The sequence below is a fragment of the Pleuronectes platessa genome, chromosome 9, assembly GCF_947347685.1.
Source record: "Pleuronectes platessa chromosome 9, fPlePla1.1, whole genome shotgun sequence".
Taxonomy (NCBI): domain Eukaryota; kingdom Metazoa; phylum Chordata; class Actinopteri; order Pleuronectiformes; family Pleuronectidae; genus Pleuronectes; species Pleuronectes platessa.
The window spans coordinates 8,663,607-8,687,800 of NC_070634.1; the positions used below are offsets into that span (position 1 = coordinate 8,663,607).

The 24,194-nt window shown below is 40.1% G+C and overlaps 1 protein-coding gene across 2 annotated transcripts; it reads left to right on the top strand.

Annotated features, from left to right (window-relative positions):
* The first annotated feature begins 15 nt into the window (after positions 1 to 15).
* osbpl1a (oxysterol binding protein-like 1A) lies at positions 16 to 22,968 on the top strand. 2 transcript variants are annotated; one of them, XM_053430058.1, is made up of 29 exons: positions 16 to 283; positions 2,969 to 3,098; positions 3,170 to 3,255; positions 3,347 to 3,421; positions 3,567 to 3,678; positions 3,827 to 3,912; positions 5,130 to 5,274; positions 5,841 to 5,908; positions 5,994 to 6,038; positions 7,352 to 7,425; positions 7,672 to 7,735; positions 7,833 to 7,934; positions 9,046 to 9,174; positions 9,326 to 9,407; positions 9,612 to 9,718; positions 13,203 to 13,365; positions 14,749 to 14,935; positions 15,663 to 15,738; positions 16,337 to 16,471; positions 16,599 to 16,696; positions 16,820 to 17,002; positions 17,199 to 17,306; positions 17,513 to 17,602; positions 18,864 to 18,978; positions 19,237 to 19,350; positions 19,693 to 19,816; positions 19,899 to 19,989; positions 21,585 to 21,605; positions 22,013 to 22,968. In XM_053430058.1, the coding sequence occupies exons 1-29, from the start codon at positions 221 to 223 to the stop codon at positions 22,113 to 22,115; spliced, it is 2,976 nt and encodes a 991-aa protein (XP_053286033.1). In that variant the 5' UTR covers positions 16 to 220; the 3' UTR covers positions 22,116 to 22,968. The 2 variants fall into 2 exon arrangements, with proteins under 2 accessions (XP_053286033.1, XP_053286034.1); XM_053430059.1 differs by lacking the exon at positions 21,585 to 21,605.
* Positions 22,969 to 24,194: the final 1,226 nt, after the last annotated feature.

The window sequence follows — 24,194 nt, forward strand, 5'->3', positions numbered from 1 at the left end:
TTCCGTTCCGCGGAGATCAGCTGATGTTAGTGTAAACAGATCAGAGAGAGAGTGTATGAGTGTGTGAGACTGGGACAGAGACAGCTGCAAGTGTTAGTAACACACGGTGCGTGTACATGTAGATGTGTGCGTGTGTGTTTGTGCGCGCGCGCGTGAGTGTGTGTGATGAGTCGTGTTCCAGCAGCAGGAAACAGCTCAGAGTCACTGCGCCCATCATCACATGAGAGACAGCTCCTCTGGATTCCACCTCTCTCACACACACAGAACTGGACGAGCTGAAGAAGTAAGTGAGTGTGTGTGTGTGTGTGTGTGTGTGTGTGTGTGTGTGTGTGTGTGTGTGTGTGTGTGTGTGTGTGTGTGTGTGTGTGTGTGTGTGTGTGTGTGTGTGTGTGTGTGTGTGTCTGTCAATCGATCATATCAGTCTGCTTCGTGTCACCAAGTCACCGCTGCTTTATGCAAAACCCTGTTTGTATTGAAACGCACGCAAAATACATACTAAACAATCATAGAGAGCTCATACACATAAACAAAGACAATACAAATGTCAAAGGGGGGATATATAACTAAACAAACACACACACACTAAGTTAATAGCAAATACTCATAGGTTCAGTGTGTATTGAAATGATTCTACACCGATAAAAATACTTACGATTACTTCAAACCAGACACCCTGGATCTCCTAAAGGAAGGAATATAACAACAATCTGCACATGTTCTTATAAAACGTCCTTGCTTTAAACAATGCATTCTCTGAAGTGATGATCATGAATAAACCATTCAAAACCAGGCTTGGGATTTCTCCATTTACTGCAATAAATACCATATTCATCCATATGGATATTCTCAATAACCATGTCAGGAACAGTTCAATTTAGATTATCCAAATAAAAAAAAAAACTGAGGGGAATGTTGGAGGTCGGAATGTTGTTTACTTCGAGTGTTAACAAATCTCTATTATCCGGCCAAAATCTGTTACAAACGGGTCACGTTACTTCTATGCAAAAACCTGTATTTACTGCAAGATGAGTTTATATCGTACATGAACTCTTCTGCTGTGAGGAAATATTTGAGATGAGACTGTTGTTCCTGCTCATGTCTGTTCTGCAAATATAAAAGTTGAGGGTGGAAGAAGTATTATATTTTAGATCCTTTGCTGAAGTTCTCAAAGTATCAGCTGAAAAATATTCAGCAAAAAAAGGCCTGAGACTGATGTGTTATTATATCTGTTAATACAGATGTGACTCTGTGTACATAGCATTTTATTGTTGCAGCTGTTTTATATATAGATTGATAGTTTATTCCAGTGTTTTCCAGCCGAGAGATCGGGCCCCTCCAGATGGCCCAGTTGAAATCTGGGGGCTTATTGATGGGAGGGGTTTGAAAATATTTCTTCATCCAACATATTTTTTTTAATCTTTGAACTCTTTGTTTTATTAATCTTAACTTTTTCTTGTTTTAATTGACTACTAAGTTAACAAAAAACTACGAAACAATGAATTGATGAGAAGAATATTTTCCTTTAATGCTCTGTCAGTTAATTAATTGATTGTTTCTAATACTGTCATACAAAGTTCATTATTGAAATATATTGATCTATCACCCCTTATTATTAACATAATAAGATAGCATGAAAAAAACATGACTTAAATAAACCCTTACATATGGTTATTAAAAGTGTGGGACATTTTTCGGCTGAAAATAAAACCATCAGAAATCAAGCGAGAGTCTAATAAGAAATGTGAGTAAACACTGTGATAAATGAATAAAAACTCATTTTAAATACTGACGATAGAAACATGAAAGAGAATGTTCCAATGTATAGAAACTGCATGTCTCAGGATTTCTAGATTTCTATCACTCAAGTAATCAGCAGAGAGACAGGTTGGGTAACTGTTAAAGTCACATGCTTTTCTACACAACCTGTTTCTGAGTCAGTCTATGTGTTTCTTCTCACAACATAATGACGGTTTGTGAGTTTTCATGTCTTGTCATTTCCCCTCCCTAATGGCCACGTGATGAACTGACACACTGCTTAAAGACGGCTTTCTCTCTTGTCTCTGCACGCCACAGTTTTGATTGAAAATACACCGCGTCATGTTGACTCAGGCTGTATGAGGGGGAAAGGGAGGGAGGACCTGTTCCTCTTAGTCAGTTCTGGTGACTGTCATCTTTTATAAGAACTCTCGTTTAAACGTTTCCTCTTTTCCTCACCATGTGACAAAAGAAACCCTTGTGATTCTTCCCTCATGTGTCCTACACAACAGAGGATGATGATTTCTTAACAAGCTTTTCCAGACTGAACACCGGGGAAGGTTTTTAAAGTGGCACACCTTTGATTTGACACATCAATTCAGTTTGTTTATTGCACTTAAGCTGTGATGTATTGACTGAGAGAATAACCCTGATGATGTCATGGTGATGTGAGGTCATCAGCATCACTTACGCTTGTGACTACATATCTTTAGCTGAAAGTCTGAGTTAGATACAACTAGGGCTGGAGTTTGAATGACATTGGTGTTTGCCAGACAGGGAGGTCTGATGAAAGACGTTATACAGGTGCATTGTGGGAAATAACGGATACAGTGTGTCCTCTCTTTAGATTATCTCAGGATGGCCCCTACTGCTTCAATTTTGACAATTATTTTTCACAACACAATTCCAGTTTTTTTAACTGTGATATAATCTTTATAGATTTTGTAAAGTGTTTCTTCTTGTCATTGTGAAATAATAATATAAAGTGCTTAAATGTTTGAAAATTATTTTCCTGCTTCTAATAAACCCACAGACTCATCAGCTTTCTCACCAGTGAGCTCCAACTGATAAGTAAGAAGCGTAAACCTCAAATACCTCCTGTGTTTCTTCTCAGAGACTCTGAGCGTGGGTCTTGTGAACTGGATCTTTTTGGATTATTGCTGACTCAAGAATTAGAAGCATCTTGTTGTTCCATTGCCTGTCTCCTCTGCAGGGGTCCATGGAGGAGCTGGAGCCTGAGGAGCAGTTCCTGCGCTGTGCCCGTAATGGAGACCTGCCGGGGATTCAGAAGCTCTTCATGTCCACGATCATGGAGGAGACGCGGATCAACATCAACTGCAAAGGTACGTGTACCACCTGAGAATGATACCGGTCACAGTCTGCTGGTATGATGCAGCATGTCGTGTTTTCTCAGGTAAGAGTAAGTCCAACCTGGGATGGACACCTCTTCACCTGGCTTGTTACTTTGGACACAAAGATGTAGTGGAGGAACTGCTTAAGGTAGAGACATGGAGGTTTTTAAATCTTCTCCAATCATGCTGTCGGTTTTAAATCACTGAATGGCTAACAGGTGTGTTGCTACACTCTGCAGGCGGGGGCAGATGTTAACTTGCCCAATAATATCGGAGACACGCCGCTGCACAAAGCCGCCTTCACAGGAAGAAAGGTATCTCAACGTGTTCTATTTGCATTCAGATTCTGAGTTTCCCTATAATCTTTGCATCTCTTTGTCGATTTTGTGGATGCATGTATTTACTAATCATTTGAGAAAAACAATCAATCAATCATTCAATCAATCACTTATTAATCAGGAGGTTGTCATGCTGCTGCTGCACTATGATGCCTGCGCTACTGTCATCAATGGGACAGCGCAGATTCCCAAAGATGTCACCCAGAATGCAGAGATCCGAGGCATGTTGGAAGGTGAGAGAGACCGATGGTTTTCTAAGAAAATTTCACTGAAGCACTTTGTTTGAAATCTCCATGTTGGATATTTTAAAAGAAGTTTTTTTGTATAAATTATGATGTTGTACTATTTTTCTTGTGCGCCTCGTGCTTGCACCGACACCAGCGGCTGAGCGAACAGAAGAGAGGAAACTGGAGGAGAAACTTTTGGATGCTGCACGAGAAGGAGACCTGACCACTCTAACTCAGCTGGTTAGTGCCAGACACTGACCCCGTTCAGACCTTGTATTAGCATCTGTCCTGAGGGATCCCATCACAAGTGGGCAGCATTCAGTTTAGCCCTGAACGCATCCAAATGCATCCTCAATTCATTCAGATGTGCTCTGAGAAGCATGTGGCCTCATTCTTTTCGCTGTATTAACATGATTGTGGCTAGGGTCAAATATGAAGGACTAACATCCTTTGACCTGCTTCATTTTAAACATACATCTACGCCTCTCAGTGTTCATAAGTTGATTTGTTTGTGGCAACATATCAACTCTGACCTTTTCAAAGTATTTCTTCACAGTTTTTCATAGTTTTTCACAGCACATCCCCTCCTGACTCTTCTATATCTCTACCTCTCTCTTACTCGCTCCCTCGTGCCAACACACACACACACACACACAGAAACGTTGTCATCTTACACATCTATAAACTCATACTGGATAAAAACAACATCTTTTGGTCTTTGGGAACAGAAATGACGGATGTGATTATTTGCATAGACAGCGGGGAAGCGAGATCTTTTGGTTCTTAAGTGGTTGCAGGAGACACATTTAATCAAGTGTGACCACATGAACTTAACGCTGGTCATTGTCATCAGGTCTCTCAGGACGGATTGTAACACAAGGTCTGAACAGGGCAGTGATTCCTGATTTAAAACTCCCAGAGATATGAAGTTTTAGTCTCAAACATGCACATTTATCTTTAATTTTCATCCAGTAATCAATTTGGGATCATTTCTGTGGTTTATGAGGTGAGGGAAAGCAGTTGTTTCTTTTGCCAAAATGACAGATGTATTCTTAAATATCTGCACATTTTCAGAAGTGATGACAATTGTGTGTGCTTAGTGTCTGTGTGGGTAGTCCTGCCTTCTCCCACAGTCCAACACAAGACATGTAGCCCGGGTTAGTTGGAGACTCCAACGGAGGGATGGTCGGCCAATCAGCTGGTTGGTCTATAGTCGACTACTCCCTTTGAACACAGGTGACAACAGCAGAATTGGCAATAAAACTTCATTAGGGAAAGCTCTTACAGGACGGCTCGCAAAATGAACAGTGGGGGTACAGTGTTGGAAAGACAGCTTGTGATCCCAGTGTGAGAAATTGAAAAGTCGTGCTCAGTTCTTCAGCAGAGTAATAAATACCTGCAGGACACTTGGGTCCAGACAACACATCTGTTTTCTCTTTCCTGTGTGATCGTTGCAGCTCAGCAGGAAGAAGCCTCCGGACATCAACTGCACCGATCTGCTGGGTAACACGCCGCTGCACTGTGCCGCCTATCGAGGCCAGAGGCAGTGCGCCCTGAAGCTGCTCAAGAACGGAGCAGGGCCCACCACCAGGAACAAGAAAGGTAACAGCCATCACTCAGAGTTGTCAGTTATTAATGACCCCTGTCTGTAAAGGATACAACTATATTTTTTCCATTCAAAGAACCATACCAACAATAAATTGATTCTAAAACGAGTATTGTTTGTGTAGCCAACACCTGACACGTCTAGTCTTCAGTGCTATGTAGCTTTCTTGTTGTACAAACATTATCAAAAGAAAACACATCAGTTAGCTGCACTGTTACACTGGGTGACCTGCTCTGCTATTACTATGACATAGAGACTTCATGTTTAGTCAATCACACATACATTCACCAGTGCATGGTGATCTACAGTATAAAATATTCCCCAACCGATGCATTATATATTGATGTTTGAGGAATATAAGATAAATACTCCAGGAAAACCCTAATCCTGCTTTTTTTATCAGTGCAAGAAAAATGTACTAACAGTGAGTATGTCAAAGGAACAAGCTGTGAAGTTTTTTTTTTAATATGTCATCCCCAGCCTTTTAAATATTGTTCAATCAAGCAGCACTTTTCCCATTTGTGCTAAACTCCAGCATGTCTGGTATGTCCATAACTTGCAGGCCAGACAGTGTTTGACCTGGCCAGCGATGCAGCAATGAAACAGGTCCTCAAGAGCAGTGTCCTTCGAGTAAGTGCTCAGCTGATAGTCGACTCCCTCTAATGACTCTGATTTTCTCTTTACCTTCCTTGTGTGTCTGCTTTGTGCGTTGCAGGGCATGACCCGCCATGTGAAGAAATACGAAGGACTCCTGTGGAAGGTAAGTCAGGGATCCAGGTTCTGTAGAGGTTAATTAGAATAGACTATATAAACAAACCACTAAAAGTTCATCTGTCACTGCCAGTCTTAAAGATTTACTGTATGAAAAGATAATCTTTAAAACATGTAGTTAAACAACACATTAATCCTTGCATGTTTTTGTGAACGTATCATACTATTATAAAATATGTCTTATTTTGAAGGTCAATCAGTGGGTTTGTTATTAGAAATATCACATGAAATACTAAACATAATGTGTATAAACTTTGTCCTCATACATGATGACATATAACGGTGGACGGATGTTGAGAAGTCATAAAAATGAACGAATGGCCTGTAGAATTGTTAAACATGCTGCATGTAGTGTGATATAACTACACGCCATACTCTTCAAGTTATCAACAGAAGGAACACGTCATATTTTAATTTACTGGGTAAATGCAAGTCCAATGTCTTTGGTCTTTTGTCTAACTTTGTGAGTCGGTTGTTTGTTGCTGTGAAGGTAGTCTACATTCAGCTTCACAAGGTTTTCTGCCAAAAACAGCTGCCTGCTGCGACACTGTGTTGAGAGTGAATCATAACTGATGAGTCAAAAGATGGAAAACCAAAACATTAATCAAAACAATTCTAAAACACTCAGAAGAGGTGATGGGACCTGCAGTGTAGCAACCATATAAGTAGACAAGTTTTGAATGGAAGCATATTGATTATTAAAAATCAACAATGAACTTATCCTGTATCCTGTTAGCAAGTGTTATTTAAAAGCATGTTCCTCTGTGCCACAGAGCTCAGCTGTTGTTTAAAGACTATTAAAATGATAAGTGAGCCACACTGTTACACTGGGGGACTTTCCCTCATTACAATGAAACACAGCCAGTTCATTTAGACTCAACCCACTCACTGTGTCCTGCGGAAATACCAGCGCAGTGAATCCACTGCTGAAAGTAGTCTCAGTTGTAATTACCACTTGGATGTTGACGTGCGTGCTGTTTAACAGTCAGAAACAGCCAATTATAGCGGCTTCCAAATGACTTGACGAGGGAATTGGGGACCCCTAAAAATCGACTCCAGTTGCACTTCCTGCTGTGCCAATCAGTGCAGATCTAGATCCAGTTTTATGTATGTGTGTGTGTGTCAACTTTCTATGTTTCAATATTTGCAATGTTTCTGAAGGCAGTGTGTGTAATTTGTGAACATACTCGATGCCCTTTAACGTGTTTTCTCATGTTCCTGTGCTCTCAGCCACTAGTGAAATCAATAGTAGAAATCAGTGAAAATCAGTCAATGATTTTTCTCCTCTGTGTCCTCCTGCAGAGCTCCAGGTTTTTTGGCTGGCGCTCCTACTGGGTCGTCCTTCAGGACGGCGTTTTGTCCTGGTACTCGAAACAGTAGGTGTCATCTCTCCCCTTGTTTGTAATCCTTAAAACAGGAAATTTCTCTGCAGTAGATAAATGGAGTGCTGTGCCCTTTTGTTTTGAACGGTGCAGGAGGTGACACATCAATGGGTTCAAAATAAAAAGCTTTTCTCTTTTATACTCCTGTTGGAAATATGTCGTCTGTCAACACAAAAAGTTTCCATACGACAAAAGAAAAGAACTCAGCAAAACAGCTCTTTTTATTCCTCTCATATAAAGGTCAGACGCAGCTTCTAACGTCAGAAGGCAAGGCTGCAAGGCCCTCACACACGCCCACTGTTTGGTGAGTCAGCAATTACAAACTGCATAATTCACTGTGTGGAAATTTGTGTTTTTGTTACTTTTCCACAACGATTTTTTTTTCTTATCCTCATTAACAGATCAGAGACAAAGATAACTGCTTTTTTACCCTCAAGTGCTTCGATGACAGCGTGCATCACTTCAAGGTGTCGCCTAAAAACGACCCGGAGGCAACGAGAAAAGTAAGTTTTATTTCTCTTCTGGCAGAAACCTCAATCTGTTACTCTTGTGGGTTGCTCTTATTATAATTTATTGATGGCTCAGAGATATGAGAAAAGTAAAGACTCCAAATTCATTATTTAAACTTTCTTGTGGAAGATTCCATGTGTGAAGCACCGATCACTGTTCCGTGTTAACAAATACAATCAGGTTTCTATTCTTCACCGTGTCATCTAGCTCAATGACGAAGCATCGAATCAGCTGAAGCAACATTTTGAAATCTCAAACAACAAAAACATTTAAGAGTTATTGATAATAATGTCAAGAAAGTTAAGAGTCACTTTATCGTCCCTCAACATGGTGAAACGCAGACTTTTCACTATCATATTATATCAAGATGGATGACATGACTGTTCCCCATTAGTGAAGTGTATCAATCACCACCTGGTGACGGTTTAAAGTAAAGTATATAAACCCTTCCTCTGCCATGTTAGTGGATGGGACACGGACAACACTAAAAACCTGAAAGAACGCGTCATATACATTGTTCTCAAAGGTTTCTGTTATTTTATGTAGTTCTGATTACATAGATGTTTGTGCAAGTATTTTTTTCCAGTAAGGGTTAGGGTTAGGGTTAGGGTTGGTTTTAATTACTTATTTGATGCTAACAAAATGCAATGAAACCTCATGATTGACAGCTGGGGCTGACTTGTGAACGGTCAAACATGTGTGTTGGCGGTAATCCAATATTGTAATAGCTCCCTCCTCTCAATAGATAATGTGGTTCCCAACAACTTTTGATTTCAAAATTTGTTTGCTTCATGTCTGGATAGTGGGAGGGAGTGTAGATGCATTGTCCATGTTTATATGCAGTCTATGATTCAAATAGACCGCTCATGCTTAAGGTCGTTTCCAAAGAATTGTTAATAACCAAAGTTAATGTGACCACTGTAGAGATACCAGCAACAATTTGTAATCTGAGAAATCAGAATCTAGTTTTATATGATGTGAGAATCATATGATGTGAGAATCTAAATATCTCAAAACCACTCTTTACGTTGCCAGGGTCACAGTTTGTTGACTTTATCACTTATGTGTTTAGTTTTCAGGAGAAAATGTGTAACTGTTTTCCAGGCCTGGATGGATGCACTGGAGGAGCACTCGGCTTACAGCACCCACTACTGCTCCCAGGAGCAGGGCAGCGAGGAGGAGGAGGAGGACGAGCAAGTGATCTCACTCGGAGCGTTAACAGACTCACTACAGGTGGCTGCGACCAAAAGTCCATAATTAACATGTCATAACATCGAATAGCATGAAGTTCCATTGTCACTGAAATAGAACCTCCCCTCCCTCGATCCTCCAACCCTCCACTACTTTAGTTAATTTGCATATCTCCTCTCGTCTCTATAACCAGGCAGCGGAGAGCAGCCAGAAGAGGCTGGAGAAGGAGGTGGCAGCTTTCCTGTCCATGGTGAAAAATGAGGCGCTGGCAGAAAGTAAAACCGGATATTTCATTGTCAATTACATTTTCTTTTGCACACTGAAGCACACACTTTAATAGTCTGCACCATCTGTTTCTGTTCGAGGTTTGCTGTGCTTGTGGTTTGTAGCTTCTCTGAGAGCATTGAACATACAACAACATATTGACATTTGCTTTAGTTTGCCTTGAAAATCTTTAATTTGTGTGTTTATCCCAACAGGCTTTCCACTTACTATTCTGCAGAAAATGCAAGAAATCTGTGAGGTGTCCAGTGAGACCAGTTCCAGTTTCGGCGTGTGTCTCAGCCTCTACTCCAGACAGGACGGAGTAAGTGTAATTTTCCTGATGACAGATTTTTGTCAGGGAGTTTTCTGCATAGAGAATTGTGAGGCGTCTGGCTCCATCAAATTTTGTTCCGTCTCCCAATAAAATGTTATTAGAGGGGAATCTGCTTATAGTGATCATGTTTGTCCAGGGCCAAATTTATCACTGTAAGTAATTGATTGTTATAAGAGAATTGCATGGCTTCTGTATACTAAGCAAGAAACTTGAGGGAAAGGTAATGCACGCACACACACACACACACACACACACACACACACACACACAAAAAGACGCCGCTGCTCATTTCTCTTACTCTCTCTCTCTCTCTCTCTCTCCCTGACACGCGACAGCCAAACACACACAAACAGTGTCATCAGACACATGTAAATTCAGACTGGGTCAAAATAATTTGTAAATTTAGGCTGATTTCAGTTGGTAGTTAATTACCGGTAGAGGCAGTAAAACCTTATTTAGGGTCAAAAACGTGTATGAAAAGACCTAGGCAGACTTATTGGAGCTGTGCATGGCTCCCATGGTGTCTGCCCATGAGACCTGGTTGAAGGTCAAAGGTCAAGGTCACTGTGACCTCATAAAGTAGATTTCTTTGACTCAAGAATGTCTCAAGAGAATCATCACGAAGTTACCAGACATATTCACTTAGAACGAGATATTAACTGATAGATTTGGGTGGTCAAAGGTCAAAGGTCAATGTCAGTGGCCTCATTAAAACACCAAGGTCACAGTGACCTCATATGAGGTAATTTGTTATATATTCGCAGGGTGGTTATTCTCGTTTCATTTTATGTTCTGCTCTTTTTAAATTATCAGCCCTAAGTCTTTTGCTGCAAACACAGTGGAATGAAGGTAAAATGAGTTTTCAAGTTTAAAAATATGTGATTCAACTGAACTGACCTTTGACTGACTATATAAATACTGTAATCAACAGGATCCGTAGTGTCTTTAACCCCCAGATTTTTATTCATATATTTGAAACAATAAGATGTAAAGAATAAAATATGTTTTGTTTGGAAAGCCTCAGCACATTCACTGACGAAAGTGGTTCATCTCAGTGCAGGGATGAAGCTGCAGGTCTTTGTGTGTGATTCAATGGATTTGATTGTAATTGATGGGCTCAGTGGATTCTTACATACCTCCAGAAAAAGTTGACATTAATTTGCAGCTAATGTAAAACTTCATTTATGAAGCACTTAATATATTGTTTAAATGGTTATTCACCACTTGAATGGCTTTACATAATAAGATGCATTTCAATTTATGTGCTGATGTGTGTAAATTTGTGAGTGGTTTTAAACCTAAAGTTCAAAGTTATTCATGGGTACTTGGAATTCTTTCAAGTGTTGTGTTGTGGAATTGCAGGACTATATGTGTTTATGGAGGTAAACACCGCTGTGGCAGCAGGGTTTTACTACACTGGGCTCGAGCCCAGCAGCACTCTGACTCACTTACTGTCACACACTGAAACACAATACATGCTCAATAGGAAAGAGAAAACTTGCCAAAACGTCTGTATTAAAATTTAGGAAATGTTGCGTTGTGATATTGACAATGTTGTGGTTTAGTAAATTTGTTTATTCAAAGTATATAGTGTTTATTAATGACATTAATGGACAGGAATATAGAGAATCAAGCTTTTCATTATAATGATGATCCAACTAAAAAGAACAGGAATTTCTTACAGCCATGTTAGCAGCTCTGTGGGGTCAAATTTTATTTGGATACATGCGAGTTGGCCGTTAAACATGTTTAATAATAATGTTTTTTAAAACATCAAAGAACTAAATAGAACCAAATTATAAGCAAACTGAATAAACATCAGTGTGATAACAACTAACTAAACTAACTAAAAAATTATTTAACATTTACTTTGATCATCACTTTCATCATAATCTTCATATCTTATCTCAATTCTTGAAGGCTGTTGCACAAAACTTATTTTCCCAACACTAAAGATCTAAGAGTGAGACGGTCACTTTTCTGAACCAGATGTTTATCTTATCAGAGTGAGAATTAGTCACTGTCTCCTCCCTGTTTAAACTGATCGGTGGTGCAGCTGCTGCCTTTGATGCACCGTGGCGATTGAGTGCAGCAATAAATACGCACTTGAATTGCTGGATGTGTAAATCAAGGATTTCCGCCTGCCTCAAGCTTGTCACATTCTGCATCTAAAACTGGAAATTACCATATTATTATAGACTATAGTAATACCAATACCACAGCCCGATTTTGTCAAATCACTAGGTGTTAAAAAAAAATCCATCCCAGTCATGATGTTTACACGGACCGACTCGTTTTCCCTTCACATTCTCGCAGCGCGGCCTCATCTCAGAAACAAGAGAGCTGAATTTTCTCTGGGATCTTTAGAGGAGACGGCGCGGCTGGTGTGCACGGAGGCTGCCAGAAAGCCACTTGAGTGTTCGCGGTTTAACACAGTCCAGCGCTTTCAGGGTTTACACCTGGGCAGCCGCCTCAGTCGCTCAGCTGCGCAGCCTTTTGAACTGAGATCCACAGATGCACAGCACACGATAAAAGACACACAGAATCTCCGAGCTCGCTATGAATAGGCCGGGACTCAATGGGAGTAACTCAAACTTATGCAGCATACATCTCAGTCTGCAGAAGATGCTCGGCAGTCTGAATTGAGCCGGGGGCACATTCTCTTTTCCCCCTGTGAGTCACTTCTAGCTCCCGCAGTGCTGCTTTGCACTTCAGGACCCCCTGTGGAGGGGTCAAGCAGCAGGAAGTTCCTCTTCAAAGTTCAGTTTAGTGCAACGATGGCCACCCTCCTTATGTGTCTTTGGAAGTCCAGAGCAAACGCTGCCTCATTAATGTTCTCAAACTGATATTTTCACATCAAGGTGAATAATATTCTGACAGGTGCAGCGGAAAAATGAGCACATCTTCTTATTATCAACAATGATGCCTCTTTTGTAATTAGAAGGTTTGCTTAATGGTTTATATCTGAGTCCATTACGTGTCATTCGATCCTCTTTCCTCCATGGGAATCATGTTCTCCGGCAGGCCATTTGAGATGTCAGCGTCATGGCAGCTGTACCCCATTACAGATAAACATGGCTTATCCCTCCCTGCTCCATCTCTGCCTCTCTCTCTCTCTCTCTCTCTCTCTCTCTCTCTCTCTCTCTCTCTCTCTCTCTCCCTCTGTCTCTCTCTCTGTGGGTCTGATAATGAGAGGACAGTGCAGACAGGAGGATCATGTGTATTTGCACACCCACTGTGACCACAGCTCGTCCAAGTCGGCAATATTCGTCTTCTGTTTGTAAAAAGAGTTGGAATAAGAATTTAAATTGCATTAAATCCAGTTTGAAATGATCAGAAAAAAAAAAAAGATAAAGTGAAGTTCAATGTGGTTTATGTTACTATGAGTAATTAGTTTATTTCTTTGTGTTACTGCGCGTGTGTGTGTGTGTGTGTCTGTATGTGTGTGTGCGTGTGTGTGTGGGGAGCTCAGGTGCGCAGTGTGAAATTGGAGCATGAGGTGGAGAAGAATAAGATCCTGTCTGAAGCGCTGCAGACTCTGGCCACGGAGCACCACGAACTTGAGCAATCCGTCGTCAACGGATCTTCGCCACGGAGCGCCCTCAGCGAGGATGAGTTCCACGACGCCGTGTCTGGTGAGTTGACAAGGGATCAAACGTAGTCGGGGGGGACGGAGGAGATTCTGTGACAAGCCCCCGCTCACACTCACTGCTCTGTCATTCACCTGTAGGACACTGGAATACTTTTTCCCGCCGGGGAATGTCTTTGGTATGTTTTCCACTCGTGACGTAAGCTCCAGGGATGTAACACTGTGTTGGAAAAAATAATTTTCACATGAATGCTTTGTTTTTGTTTTTGTGGTGATAAGACCTGCATGGTGTAAAAAAAAAAAAGTGCCTGACTGATGCTTGAGGATTTTTTTCTGAATGACTAGAAAACAGAAATGGTTGCACTTGCTGGACATGATTTTTGTGTTTTGTTCTACATTCAAAACTCACTGGTAAAGACAAAAACTTTAATCTAATTCGCTACAAATTACACAATACTTTCTCTGGCAACTGCAGCAGATGTAAGGAAGGGAACATGAAGATGTAAAGGCTCAAACAAAACCAGGACTGTTAAGGTAAATATGCAAAAATTAGGATCTAGTTGAAACAGCAATTCTCTATGTAGGATAATCATGAGGAGTCAAAGTATTATTCAGTCCTGTGTCAGCAGGTTTTAGCCTCTTTATCTCCTGCTGCTCTCTGTTTGAACATATACAGTATTTTGATGCAGCCAAATTCCCAATATATTAGTTTTCATTTACATTTGTCAGAAAACACAACTGAACCATTGAGTGAAACGCATCCCTTTAAGACTCCATGTTAACCAGCAGTCACTTCCAAGATGTTTCTAAGCTGCGTCTCCGCAGAGCTAAGATCCTGATGTTGTTACGACTTTGTCTGACACACAACTCAAAGACAAGGGCTCTGTTTTGTGATTTCAACCATATTTTCTTGTATGGTGGTCAAGCAAAACATTATTTTATTATATTTTATCTTAATTTCCCATTGTGTACAGCGTCCATCCGAGTATCAAGCTACCTCTGCTCCACCTCTGTGCAACTCACTGAACAGAGTAATAGAAAAGACGTTGTTGAAATACTGCAGATTCATTTTGAAACATAGCAGCCAATGACGGAACTTTTAACGCTTGGTTGGCTGACCATTGGTGGAACTTCAGGTAGTCACATGACATCCAGCTGACTGCTAGCGAAACAACATATTCCACTGACACTCAAAAAAGAAAATCGTGCCTTGAACATGTGATCACCAACTTCATGTTTGTCATGTTTGTGTTGACATTGGTTTTACTATCAAACTGTAAAAGTTACCCGCAGATAAAGCAATGTTCCCTCTTACAACAGGTAACTTTCTCTGAGACTCTGAAATTGTCTGCCCTCGCTTCCTTCTATGTCAAATGTCATTACATTTTCATTTCTCACTGAATCACCTCTGTGGGTTCACCTCTGTCAGAATCAGACTCGGAGATCTCCCTGAGCGGCTTCGAGACGGTGGCCAGTCATTCCTTTGACGAGGACGAAGAGGAGGACGAAGGCTCTGTCATGTTGAGCAGCCCGTGCGGCAGCCCCACCATCATGTTGCAGGAGGATCACCATAGCGACAAAGATGAGACTCAGCCCAATGGGATCACAAAGTACAGGTCAGATTTGCTGCATGTTTGCCAACACAGTTTCCTATGGACTGCTGAACCCCTTTGTTTTCATCTTCCTCTCATCAGAAGATCAACAAATGGCCTGACTGGTCATATTACACTGTTGTTGTTGTTGTTGTTGGTTTTGTATATTTGTATTGCTGTTGTGTATATAATGGTGATATCAGGATGGTTTTACATGCTCAGGTTTTTTCCACGTCACACTGTGAATAATTTAGAGTTAGGTAAGGTTAGAAACCTGGTAGAGGCAGGAGAAAAGTTGTATTGAAAGAGCGGAGCTGTGTGTTGGAGCTGTTAAATATTGATGAGGTCACAGTGTAATGCAGTAATCAGTCTGTAGTATGATCCCACGTTGGCAAATCCCTTCAGCAGATTTGGAGTGAAATAGAATTTGAGCCACTATGTTGTTAGATGTGTCTTTTTACATTACAAATATGGTTTCTGTTTGCGTTTCTCAGAATATTAGAGTAAATCAAACCAATAGGTCAAAGTCTGAATCTGTCCAAGTCAGGTGATACCTGTGCTGAATGCAGCTTTGTTCCAGTATCTACACACAAAACATGTTGATGACATTCACTTTAATAAGAAATGTCACTTGAACCCATTATATGTCGGGAAAATTTAGTCTCATGAAAATATGTTTTAAGAGCAGTAGCACAGAGTCACTGTATTATAGAGGTAATACACCTGTGTGTTAACGTGTGTGTTCTTTTAGGACCAGCTTACCTGCACCAATGTTTTCAAGAAATGACTTCAGCATTTGGAGTATTCTGAGGAACTGCATTGGAATGGTAAGAATCATGTTTTTATATGTTGTTTATAGGCACAGAATTACATGTCATTTAAAAATCTGCTTTGTTTTCATTGAACTAACTAGTTAACTTTCCACAAAAGAGAAGAACTTTGAGAGTGTTGTCTTTGGCGATATTTGTGTCTTTAAGTAAAATGGATGACAAATATTATTAGATTGTTGGTTTTGTGCAGAATTAACTTTTAGCTCAATACAGCCCATTGGGGCCACCAGTATGGCTGCAGTGTTTGCAGTGTGTAGAGTTCCTATAATTCCAGATTAGGTGTTAAAAGAGTTCAGGCACAATAATCCTATTATGTTCATTAATCCTTTATGTTAATATTATATTTCCAAAACTTTAGTTTTTTTCTTTTTACACCGGAGAAAAAAACAATAGATTCAACTCTACATTTACATTTACTCAGCCAGCAGAGGTCCAATGTGACACAAATGATGGGTCTTTTGAAGTCCACAATTCCCTTGAGCCTTGTCAACATTCAGCATGAATATGACATTTTCAAAGGATTTCTTTGTGAAGGGACTTAATATTCCCTTTTTAGTGAAACTCTTTCACTCCGTTCCTCTGACGTGTATTTCAGGAACTCTCCAAGATCACAATGCCGGTGATTTTCAACGAGCCGCTCAGCTTTCTGCAGCGTCTGACAGAGTACATGGAGCACACGTACCTCATCCACCAGGCCAACGCCGCCTCAGACTCCATTGAGAGGATGAAGGTTGTCCACTCTGTGACATCCTGGAAATATCATGTGCAAAATCACTGTAATTGTGTCAAATCCACTTTGCTGGTGAGCTCATGAATATGAGGGTGTGTGTGATGGTGTGTTTCTCTGCTGTCGGCAGTGTGTGGCTTCCTTTGCAGTGTCCGCTGTGGCCTCGCAGTGGGAGCGGACAGGTAAACCTTTCAACCCCTTGCTGGGAGAAACGTATGAACTGGTCAGGTAAGAGGGATTATACAGCTCATGTTTCAGCACTAATTGTGTAGCTACTTATTATATAATAAAATACATAAAATGAACTTAACAGATATAAAACTGTGGTCGTCTGTCGCCCTGATCTCCTAGAGAGGATCTGGGCTTCAGGCTCATTTCGGAGCAGGTCAGCCACCACCCACCGGTCAGTGCCTTCCACGCTGAGGGTCTGAAACAAGACTTTGTGTTTCACGGATCCATCTACCCCAAACTCAAGTTCTGGGGGAAGAGTGTGGAAGCTGAGCCCAGAGGGATCATCACGCTGGAGCTGCCCAAGTAAGAACCTGTGGCTGAGTAAGAAAATACTGAGCTTCATCATTTATCTTCTGTATGTAGTATGTATGGATGTCTGTAGACTTAAGGCTTATTCTGAATGAATTTTGACCTTATTCTGTTTTTAAAACTACTAACTGAGCTTACAGCAGCAAAAAAGACATTTGAACAAGTGGGAGTTAAGTTGTTTTCTCTCTAGTCACAATGAAGCCTACACATGGACAAATCCTACATGTTGTGTTCACAACATCATTGTGGGTCAGCTGTGGATCGAGCAGTACGGGAACGTAGAGGTGATCAACCACAGGTACGACAACGCAAATAAAATGTTTGTCTTGAATTGGGGGCTATTCTCTTCTAAAGATCATACGTTTGGAATAAGTTGCGAAAAAGCTGGATGAGGCAGATACAAATATTTTGAGGAAGTCAAGGTCGAGAACAGATCAGTGTTATGACTCAGCAGAAAGTGACAAATGTTGTAACAAGATTTTTTTTTTTTCTCTATTCACCCAGAACTGGAGAAAGGTGCTTCTTGAATTTTAAACCATGTGGCCTTTTCGGCAAAGAACTGCACAAGGTTGAAGGATATATTGTGGATAAAAGGTAAAGTTTACACCGATGCATCATGTTCAGAAATTATTTTGTATAAAAACTACTAATTTGGATAATCACAGGGCTATGACAACTTTATTGACGTAACTTGTGCCCTGACTGAGCTTTGGTCAGATTTCACAACACACTGTACCACATTGGAACAAAAAAGAGGAAGCCATGAGCGACAGAAAAGACAAGTTCTCCAGGGGACTATTGAAGGACTGACAGTTTGTGTCATACTGCTAATATGTCTCAATGTTTAATTACCCTAATTTGTAAATCAGGATTTACTCAGTTGAGTAGGTTGACTGTGGTCACCATACTGAGATCTTTTATAACTTCATAAGTGTGACATCAGAGTCCATTATATAAATAAAATCATTGATTAACAATATACACCCATTAAAATGTTCTAGTTTCCATCAAACCATCTCAGGAAGGACATGGGCTTCAGGGCAAAATGAAACAACTCAGGCGGCTGAGGAACATAAAGCTTAGTAGAGCTCAAACCTCCACCACGGCTCAACAGTCCCCTTATGAAACCAGATTTAAATTCACTAAATCAAGACTTTTATTTTGATCTGAACCCAATTTCACTCACTCATAAATACCAGTGCCTTAAACATGTCAGATTTATATCTTCAATATTCATGAATTATTCTCTGAGAAATCAAGGAAATGTCAAAATGAATGCCCTATCTCACATTGTTAAAGAAAGAATTCCGGGATGTATATGTATGTATGAATGTTTTATATGTATATGATTATGTTTTATTTTACTTTATGTGGTTTGGTTGTTCGTTTCGTGGTACGAAACAAGGTAAAAACAGAGAGGAGCAGATGGTTCAGTCAATCAACAAGCAGTTTCTGCCACGACAGAGCCGATGACTCAACATGAATGACTGGACACAAGCAGCGTGCGTAACCACGAGAGGAAGACACAACACGGCAGTGACAGGGAGCCACGTAACAACAACAGACGATGATTACAAGCAAAGAGAAAGAAAATTGTGTGTGTTCACTCGGCATGGGGTCTAAAATCACCCGAGCCTGTGAAGCGCGGCTTTTGAACTTCTACTTAAATGGGATTTTCAGAAACATCACCAGTGTGAAGCCACACATCAAAGTGCTCATTTCGATTTTTGGAGCTTTTAAATGCTCAGAAGTTTTAGTCCTTTTAATTTCTGAGGCTAAAGCCGACTGATTCTATTTTATCTAGTGTTTGTTCTCTGAGGTGATTTGTTTGAATATGTATTTTTTTTCATCACAGCAAAAAGAAGCTCTGTGCTCTCTATGGAAAATGGACAGAGTGTCTGTACGTTGTCGACCCGGCTGCCTTGAAAAATGACAAGAAGGGGGCGGAGGAGAAAAAAGGCAGCAAAGCGGTATAAACCAACTCTTCTTCATTTTGTGATTATTATTATGATTCATTGTGTGAGTTATGTAGTTGTATGACTTTGTTAATGGACAAAATGAAGGCCAATTGCTACAGATTAAATATAAACAAATGTACTTACTGACATCCATATTTCACATCAGACTATCAATAAATATAAAGTATTGCGCTGTAATAACTTAATTAATCAGTTAAAGAGCTTAAGTAATATGAAGACTTTTCAGGGCATCATTCATTCTGTTTGCAGGGTTGCAGTGAGGAGCAGGAGGAGACTCCTTCACGTGCTACAGACACTGTGGAAGTGATTCCTGGCAGCCAGCTGCTGTGGAGAATCGCACCCAGACCAACTAACTCTGTCCAGGTCGGACTCAGTCACGTGCACAAATAATCATACATGATGGAATAATGAAACTGTATTTCATTCGACTTGTCTAATCAAGTGCTTTACATGTAAATATTTAAAACATTATCCATTAAAACCAGTTCAAACTTTAAAATATTTTTAAAGAGGTTCCTGTTAAACTTGTTTTTTGCAATGATTAATAATCTCCTCAGGCAAATAGGTTTATTGGGGCCCTGATGTCCAAGTCCTGGTCACACTTATTTACCAATCTTAAACCATAAGCAAGTGATGGTTGGAAGATCTTAGATTATCCACATTATTACATATCATTTTAACATGCAGCATTTGATCTAATACCAGATGTACAGCTTTACGACCTTCGCCATGCAGCTGAATGAGCTGCGTAAGGAGATGGAGGGAGTCATTCCTCAGACAGACTGCAGGCTCAGACCGGACGTACGAGCCATGGAGAACGGCGACATCGGTAACAACTGTTGCTGGGACATAACATAAAATAATAATCTTACTGCAGTCTGAATATTATTATTATTATTTATACCACATAGATGTCGCCAGTGGGGAGAAGAAGAGGCTCGAGGAAAAACAGAGATCTGCTCGTAAAAGCCGCTCCAAGTCTGACGAGGAGTGGAAAACAAGGTAAGTCTGAGAGAGGAAGATTATCAATCTTATAGCTTTCTGATAATGAAGCTACAAACATGAGCTGGTTTACCAAGCTTGCTGTTAAAAACCATAAAACGGTTAAATGTGTTGTCTAGCATTGTTTTTTTTAACTCAAGTTTCGTACATATTTACAAAAATAGATATAGAATAATAGTGATCTTCAGAGGTGGATTATATTAACTTTTAAAAACGTCAGGTGAAATGTTTCCCTTTTATGCTAAGATATCCAGCAGCTGCTGGTATCTTAAATAGACAGATGAGTGTTATCAATATCCTCGTCTCACTCTCAGCAAGATAACTAATATCTACATTTCTTACAAATGTCATATAATAGTCTAAATGTTTTCTCTTCACAACAAATATTAAAGTGACAATGTTTTCAGCTCTGATTATCCTCTGTTTAAACTGCTTAGCACATCTGGCATTCATGAAATGTACTTTATCTGCATTTTTGCACTGCAGCTGAATGTAGTGTCTGTCATTAGAGGAGAAATATTATGCTCTGTTTTTCTTTCCTCTAGTGGGTTATAGGTATTTTGTGTATGTTAAAGGTCTGGGAAGTTGCAAGGGCCAGAGTCAGTTTTAAAGGGAGCTTCTCTCCCCTACAGAAAACACTGCCACTGAAACGCATAAAACACCTCGTCAGAAGTGGGAATCTGGACATCGCAAAGTCCTGCATTTGCACATCTAACGGCTAGTCTGGCATGCCCACTATCAAAGCCAGATAAAAGATATGTCTCAGTTCAGTAGCTGCTTCCTTTAGAGGCTGCATTTGAAGACTGATTGCATCACAACCATTTTGAACGCTACTTCAATTGTGGAATCCTTCCATCCCTAGAGAAACAAAGGCTCAAAAAGGTGAATCCCTACCGGCCCAACCTTTCCCAGGATTTATTTTGCTTCAGTTACTAACTGTTGTTCAAAGAGGTACTTGCACCAGAAAACTCTCTATCTTGATATACTGGGTATCACGCTTCAACTCAACTGAACAGCCAACGATACACATGTTAAAAAAACAAAGAGGCATTCAAACTATCTCGTTGTGTCCAATTGCAGCTCTGTTGCTTGGCAACAGCAGTAAGGGCGGAGGTGAGCTGGTGACACCGATCACAGAAATCCTCTGTAGATTAGACCATTTCAGTTTGGCCTTGACTGTCTGTGCGGCCCACGAAGAAGGCGGGCTTCGTGGGCTGGGTAGGCCACATCCTCTGTAGGGTGCAGTCCCTGAATTGAGACACAGCAACAGCGTCAGCCGACATTTCCTACACAAGCTTCGAACAGCGGGCCTTATCAAGCCCAGAGCCTTAAAGAGACAGGAGCTAAATCCAAGTGTTTCAGACAGTGACTGAAAAGAGGAGCTGCAGCATTGGACCGTGTGAGGACAGTGATGTGTTTTCTGAACATTAACCCAAGTTAAAATGATGAACCTGAATTTGAGCATATTGTGTCTCATTTAATGCAGCATTTTATCATTGTTACATTCTTAACTGCTTTGAAAGGTTCAAGCGTAATCTCCATTTTCTCTCCACTCGTCTTGATTTACCGTTGCATCCTCTCTCTGATGATTCTAGGAGTCCTGCCCTGGGCCCGAGGTTAGAGCTGCTTGTTGTTTCACTGATGTGTCTGACATGTTTGAAGTGATTGTGTGTTTTTCCCAGGTCTTCTTCCTGTTCTCCTGCTTTCTGTTAAGATAGAACAGAGAATCACAGATTTTAGAGACTCACAGTTTGGAGACAGTTGTGATTGATCTGCTCTCCCCTCCACTAGCATGGCAGCTCCACTTACTGGCACTATATGGAATTACTCAAACACCAAAGGAGTCCTCCTCCTAAATAATTCCCCTCCCTGCTTTAATGCACTAGATATATAACAACCCAACAAATAATTTTTGTTAAAAGCAAACCTGCATGCCTGACCTCCCTCACTGTGTGTTATTTGTTGAATTATGGTTTTGTGGCTGCGGTCACTGAATGTCAGTGTTCTTCTGCTGTGTTTTCAGGTGGTTTCAACAAGGTCAAAACCCTCACATCAGCTCCCAGGACTGGCTCTTTTCTGGTGGATACTGGGACAGGAAATACAGCCAGCTCCCAGACATTTACTAATGGACCTTTCCTGCACACTGCACAGTGTCCTCTGTACAGAGCAGCATTAACTGTTTTTAATGAAAAGAGCTATAATAACTACAAGTAATATGCAAACAATCTACTTAAACTGTGTGGCCTTAATCTGCTTTCTAGTAGTGAAACGGCTTTAAATGTCAATGACCAATATTTAGACTTTGTGAAAGGTAAGTTTGACAGTGTAGCATTTGTATTTATACTGAGAGAAGATGATGGACTCACAGTGGAGAGGTGCTAATGCACAGGTGTGTGCATATCAGCTGTCGTCTTTTAAAATGTTCAGACTCTAAATGTGAAACATATGTACATACATCACACAAACCGTCAGTGACCTCATTCATATTTCCTCTCACAAGACCACTTACAGTTAATTTAATGTGATGTTAAAGGTGTCAGTCATCTCTCCTTATGTATTTTACCTTATCAAACAATTAGGTGTATAAAACATACGTAAGAAAAACTACAGTATAATTTCTATATCACTACTACACATGAATTATGACTTTAAGAATTGACTGGCACATGTTTCGGTTGTTTTTATCATTTTGTCCACTGAGGCCTTCAACTGTGATGCTCCTTACACACATGAAAGAATTGACTTTTATAAAGAGGTCTATTATAATGTTTTGCTGTAATGTAAAATCTGTGTATCATACAATCTGTCAGAGACTGAAACAAAGTTGGTTTGGGGTGATTAGGTCAAATGATGAAAAATCATCAAACATCAGTAAATCATCTCAGTGTATTCATGTTTGTTTTTACTTTTTATGTTAGGTTTGACAGGAGCGCAGGACAAATTTCAGGAATCTGAAAATAAAGTGTGATCTGATCAAAAGCTTTCTGTAACAAGTTTTTTATTTTTTAAGCTGAGCTCAGACCTGCATCCAGCTATTAACCTGGACACTAGACAGACATGGTGTAATGAAGTGGAACACTTTGTCCCTCACCATACAGTTTACAAAATGTGTAATGCAACAAGTGAAATAAATGTGTAGCGTATTGGAGAAAGCCCTTGTGTATGTGCTAATGGAGTTTAATCAATTACATCAACATTTTCATGCTTTCTAAGCAGTTAGAAGCAGCATGGGGCTTCTGATAATGGAACAATAATTAAATGATAATATTAATGAATAAAACAAATGCTCAAGCATTAAAGGGGCAGTTTACTAATTCATATTTAGTAAATGCAGTTTACCTTTGCTTTATGCCGTTAGAGATGGAGCCTATAGAGATCAGCCTGAGGAAGCTACTACTGAGTTTGCTCAGCACAAGAATTTTAGTGTCGGCTTAACATTTGCAAATCCCATTGCCTAAGGATTAAGTTTTTTTAATCACTTGCAGTAACGGTAAGTGAAGAGTCAAGTGCTTTTTGTGGTGAAAAGGGAAGCAAGTGCAGCTGTTGTTGTCCTAGTGAAGTGAAGTGCAGACACTAAGTGGATCAAGGTATAGTTTGAACATTATCTATTTTTTTCTCCTCTCTGTTCAGAATGGACATTGTTAATATTTCTTCTAAAGGAGTCAAATTATACAGATCTCTAAAATAACCACAAAGAAATAAAAAAAAAGATGTAAATTTATGATAGAAGAAACTAAATGACCACAAACAATGTAACCACAAAGATACACAAAAACTATCCCCAAGAAAATAGATCAAGAAAGACACAAGGACATGAGAAAACAAGATGAACAAGGAGAACAATCCAAACAAGATAAAACAAACACAAAGATACTGGGTGCTGAGGAGACAATGTATTTAAACTATTTATTTATTTGTGACACCTATAATAAAGGACAACCTAACAAGATGCTCCATATTCTTCATTGTGATGTAGGTGACAGGTGTATCTTCTGCTTTCCCCCCTTTAAAATGACACACAACTTTTTTCTCATAATATTAAAGCATTTTTTCTCGCAAGAGTACGACTTAACTTTATTCTCAAAATGTCCGATTTTTTCCGTTTAATGGTTTTCGGCAAAGCTTGTATGACTTTAATGACAAGAGGTCACATCCATGAATACTTTGATCATGTCATTAGTCTTTAGGGCACCGATTGATGCTCA